The sequence below is a fragment of the Poromitra crassiceps genome (assembly GCF_964638095.1).
Source record: "Poromitra crassiceps genome assembly, chromosome: 27".
Lineage (NCBI taxonomy): Eukaryota > Metazoa > Chordata > Actinopteri > Beryciformes > Melamphaidae > Poromitra > Poromitra crassiceps.
Window position 1 is genome coordinate 8184283 of NC_139650.1, and position 5529 is coordinate 8189811.

Sequence of the window (5529 nt, forward strand, 5' to 3'; positions counted from 1 at the left end):
CGGATTACATTTAAAATAAATGTTTATTTTAACATAACCATTATAGACTAATATTAGTCTATGGCATTATGCATATAAGCATTATGCTTCAGTTAATTAACAGATACTCCCACATACAGATCATACTGATCATCATACAGGTTAAACAATACAATTGGACGGACAAACCCCGTCTTTATTAGTCACAGACACACATCAATGCCGTGAAATTTGTCCTCCACGTTTGACCCATCCTGGCTCGTCGTCCTCCATGGTTCAGGCCAGGAGCGGTGGGCAGCTGCAGTGAAGCGCTCGGGGACCAACTTCTCCCAACCGCCGCTGCTCAGACGACCATCTTCTGCATGTTTTTAGTGGGAGGTTATATGGAGGAAACCCCATGGGATTATTACATAGTGTAATTTACCATTCAGTGGCTGACAGTTTGGGGGTTCCATAATTTAGGGTGTTTTTACACTTCATTCTGTCCACTATGTTGAGCCTCTCTGAACCTCAGTGATATGGAATTGCAGTGTTTCAGATGCCTTCTGTCACTGAGTATACTCACTACTAGCCTGGGTAAACCCATCCCCCACATGACCTGCTCTCAGACCTGCTCTCAGTCACTAGGGAACTAGTGACTGGGAACTGAGAGAGCAGGTCACGTGGGGGCTGGGTTTACCTAGGCTAACTCACTACAGCCACTTGTATTTTACTAAAATCCCTAAAGAATGACCCTGTTGTTAGCAGAGCAATGGTGTAAATAAAGGTTAAGCCATCACTGGAGTCTTGAGAATGGTCTTGCATTGACCTGGTCTCGGTCATGGTCTCAGTCTCGTCCTCCCTCGGTCTTGGTCTTGGTCTCGTTGACCCCCGCCCACCCCCTGGTCTTGGTCTTGACTAGGTCAGGGTTTAGGACAGGTGGTCTCGACCCCAACACTAAGCAGCACTTCTATATAGTCACTGCTCTGTTGGATGTTGTTAATAATATAATCTGCATGCCTGCTGTAAACACTATTATTCACACACTGTGTATCGTTCCTTGTGAACGTTTTGTTCCTCCTCCTTCTTCTACTTATTCACAACAGGCTGCTGACAATGAAGAGAATTTGATCTACAGTGATGTTCATCACATTAGGACACCTCCAGCCCAGGTACTGTATGAATGTGTCCACATGCACATAATGATACAGTTTGCATGTTATTCTCCCCGTGTCTGTGTGCATTTCTTCCAGGTGCTCTGGTTTTGTCCCACAGTCCAAAGACATGCAGGTCAGGTGGATTGAAGACTCTAAATTGCCCATAGACATGAGTGTGTTTGTGTAGTGTATATTATGATGCATGTAACCTATATCATCATGTGTATCAGGGATGTATTACCAAACGGGCCTACTGGGCCCAGGCCCCCAAGAGCTCAGGGGGCCCATAACCAGAGATGGGGACTTGAGACTTGGTGACTTGGACTTGAGTCGACTCGAGTCCCTGTTTTGATGACTTGCGACTTGACAAAAACATAAATGACTTGAGACTTACTTGGACTTGTAAGTTAAAGACTCGAGACTTGACTTGACTTGAGAGTTGATGACTTGGTTGTTAGTGTTTGTCAGTTTAAATATTAAATATGAACAAATGTAATATAATCTAACAATGTTTGATGTTGTAGCCTGGCTGTCAGTGTTTTGACTGTTTAACAGTGATTGAGAGGAAGTATTTTGATTGAGAAGAGCAAAATACTGTAAGTTTTATGTTTTTGTTTGATTACATTGTAGTCTTGCCAGTATTTCACTGGAAATTGTTTTTTACTGACTTTTGTCTTTTGTTTACATTTATTTCACTGAACATCAATAATTATAATAGAAATTAATTTCATTGTCATGAACAGGTTAGACCAATAGCACTATTAGACAGGTACTAATACCTCATATTTTTTGTTATAAAGGAAGGTAACACTGCAGTATCTTGGGGTGGGGGAAAGTAACTTGACTTGGGACTTGACCTTCCTTAACTAAGGACTCGACTCGACTTGACAAAACCTGTGACTTGACTTGTCCAAAACAAAGTGACTTGAGACTTGCTTCAGACTTGGACCAAATGACAAATGACTCCAGTGGAGGTGCTCAGTAGCCAGAGCACTCCTGAAAAAGAGAGCATTGCTCTCAGTTCAATCTGGGAGCCCAGAGTCTATTTCGGCACCTAAATAGACTCTGGGACAGCCAGACTTTTTTTGAGGCTTCCTGTACAGCGCAAATCTTCCGCCCGGGACTTCCGCCTCCGCGCAGTGCCACTCTGTTGCTGTACTGGTGAATATAAGAGTTCCAGTACTGAATGCTAGAAAATATAAAAATGTTGACGTTTAGCATTCAAAATAAAAGCGACGCAATGTATGTTTTTAAGAGGCACTGCTGCGCGGAAGTGGATCTCTCAGCCTTAGTCTACAGTTTGACAGGGTGAAAGACAGAGATCTTTAAATTGTGACGCTCTCTCACTCACAGTTAACAAGCAGGGTGAAGAAAAGCCTGACTGTGAGCACACTTGGGGAAGTAGTTTTCAGCCGATCTTTTCTTACCAGCTTTTCTCTCACCTCCACAAAATGCTTGAACTGGACACATTTTAATGTGATGGAGGAGGCCGGCACCTCCACACCAATCACAATTCTTTCTCATTCTGTATACTGTATATTCTTTTAGTATTAAAGATTAATTTTGGTCGCGGAGTAGGCCTAATATATAAAGAAAATATGACAATGCTTATAAAGAATTGAATTTGAATGTGTGGTGCCCCCCCAACAAGGCAAATTGACTGGTGCCCCCGGGCACTCGCCCGATGCAATATATGGATAATCCGGCCCAGAGTCTTTAGTTATTATTCTGGCCTTAAATGTTCACATGTGTGCACATGGCTTTTATGTATTCAGGCCCAGGGGCCTGTCATGTCATAATCCACCTATGATATGTATGTAATATTTACGATCATGTAGTATTCATATGATATGTAGCTACTGTATGCGATGTAAAAGTCCTTTGAGACATGCTTGTGATTATATAAATAACTACTAGACTGCACTAATAATATTCAAAGGGGAACACACAAAAATGGAAGTCAAGTAACTGTAGTCGAAGACATGAGATTAATGTTGTATTTCAAATTGGTCCTTGTAGGTCCCACAGACTGGGAGTGATCCTGATGCTCTGCACAGCAATGTTGTGAAAGACAGGAAAGTCCAGGAGGTAAACATCAAGGCTGTGTCCACATTAACAGGCCAAACCACTATTTAATATTTCTGTTCAAATCATAGAAAAGCAATGACAAAATACTACTATTACTCCAAAGCTGTTAGTATTTTTTATTGTTGTTACTTTTCTTTCCTGCTAGTGCTCTCATTTAATGTAATCATTTGCTTGTGTTTGCCTGCTTTTTTCCATTAGACTGAAGCAGCAGAAGCCAGTGTGATCTACGGTACAGTGGTTCCACACTAGAACATGACCAGTGTGATCTACGGTACAGTGGTTCCACACTAGAACATGACCAGTGTGATCTACGGTACAGTGGTTCCACACTAGAACATGACCAGTGTGATCTACGGTACAGTGGTTCCACACTAGAACATGACCAGTGTTAATAAACCCAAAAGGCTGGAGGACATTGATGCTACAACACATATAATGATAATGTCGTACTGATGTGATGTGGCACTTGTTTTTGGTTTTCACACCAGTGTCAATTCTAGAGAGGTGGTAATGCAACTTAAAGGATGCCAACTGCCATAAAAAACCACAGAAGAAGAAGAAGAAGAAGAATAGACTGTAGTGCAGGGATACTCAACTTGCTTTGACAGGAGGCCAGGGGCCAGTTAATAAACAAACATCAATATTTTTTCTGTATTTGATTGTAGGTTTTTGGGGTGTCAGCTGGAGTTTAGTCTGACAATTTTGTGCACACAGGATAGTTAGTTAGTTAGGTTAAGTTAGTTAAGTACATATAAGTGCGTGGGCGGCGAGAAGGTGGTGATATTTGACAATTTAGCTGGAGCTCAGTCAAACTTTATTGAACATGAGATTTCATTGTGAATTAGAAAATGGTTGGGGGGCCACTCTGCACCCTATCGCGTGCCGCATCTGGCCCCCAGGCCACAAGTTGTGTATCACTGCTGTAGTGTGTGAAAAAGATCCGCCATTTCAGAAATACTTCACTGAGTGCACATTTTGATGTTTGATGTGACGCTGCTGACCTCTATCTGCATGATCCTGCATTGCACTGCTGCCACATGATTGGGTGAATGGATCATTGCATAAATAAGCAGGTGTACTGTACAGGTGTTTAAAGTGCTCCGTCAGTGTATATATATATATCGAGGGATTCGAGTCAAAGTAAGTGAGATTTGGGGCAAATATGAGTTATATCAATTAAAAGGTCTCAGTGAGATCTTTTCATTTAAAAAGACACAACTGAAATCATATGAATCAAAAGTTTTAATTCAGCAAAAACTGAAAGCCGTAACAGTAAAAGTAAGGGTTTGTTTGCTGCCAAAAGGGTGTAACAGCACTTTTGACACTGAACAAGCAATGTGGCTAGTTAGTTAGCACTTAGGCTAGTTAGTTAGCACTTAGGGCAACTCAACATGCATGCTGACATATGTAATGCTGGCAGCATGATCACATCATTTTTAGTAGCCTATCCTATTCATATCCCAATTAATAGTTTAGGTCAATATTAGATGAATGTAAATATGTTAATATTCCCATGAAATATTACTTTAGGCATATCGGGCTCTATCGTTGCATCGGCGCTGTTTCTAGGCCGAACGCCTGGCGCAGCTCAAATCAGTGGGCGGGGACCAGCGCACTTGATATCGTCGTTCTGGCGCTAGATGCAGCCTCAACCATTACAACCACGTCTTTTAAGCGTAAAATTATGCACCGTCATGCTCATTGGATAACTGCAATAAACGAATCGCACACTTGCCTTTTTAGCTCCAATTCCAGTGATCCCGCAAAACCAGACGAAAGCCAAACGCTCTGCCCCCCCCCCCCTCCCTTCATCCATTCTGTCTGTCTGCATTATAGGCTATTATTCCATATTATTATGCTTCTCAAACCAATCTAACTGCAGTTTCAATACTGCAAGCATGTAAATACGCTACACTATAGCAAGATCAAAGTGAAAATAATGTTCTAAACGCATCAGCTAGAAAAATATAGCCTATTAGATTGGTGAAAGTTTGTCCAGAAAGATATCATTTTCTCTCGCCTGCTGCAGGAAGGATGATGCACATAAATATACCCTACATTATGTCAAGTCATTGCATAAATGTGTTTTTATTGTAAAACTAAATGTGAAATAGGGCCAAGTTATTGGAGGGACATCACAGTATAGCAGATACCATTAGAAGCGCGTTCCGAAGCGCGTTCCGCTGTTACTTCTCTAAATCACGTTAACTCGACAAGGGGTATATATAGGCCCAGGAGGACATATATGTTTCACATAGGGTGGTGTTTTCATTTCGATGTTTTATTTGGTCCAATATTGAAATGTTGACAATGGCAGGCTGTGTTA

General features: G+C 41.6%; 1 protein-coding gene across 2 annotated transcripts in view; it reads left to right on the plus strand.

Annotated features, from left to right (window-relative positions):
• Positions 1–5000, plus strand: part of LOC310799447 (CMRF35-like molecule 1) — a 6823-nt gene extending 1823 nt beyond the window's left edge. For both annotated transcript variants that reach the window (XM_083662030.1, XM_083662031.1), the window contains exons 5-7: positions 1065–1130; positions 3135–3203; positions 3402–5000. In XM_083662030.1, coding sequence (XP_083518156.1) covers positions 1065–1130; positions 3135–3203; positions 3402–3452 — 186 coding nt within the window. In that variant the 3' untranslated portion in view covers positions 3453–5000. The remainder of the gene's footprint in view (positions 1–1064; positions 1131–3134; positions 3204–3401) is intronic.
• Positions 5001–5529: the final 529 nt, after the last annotated feature.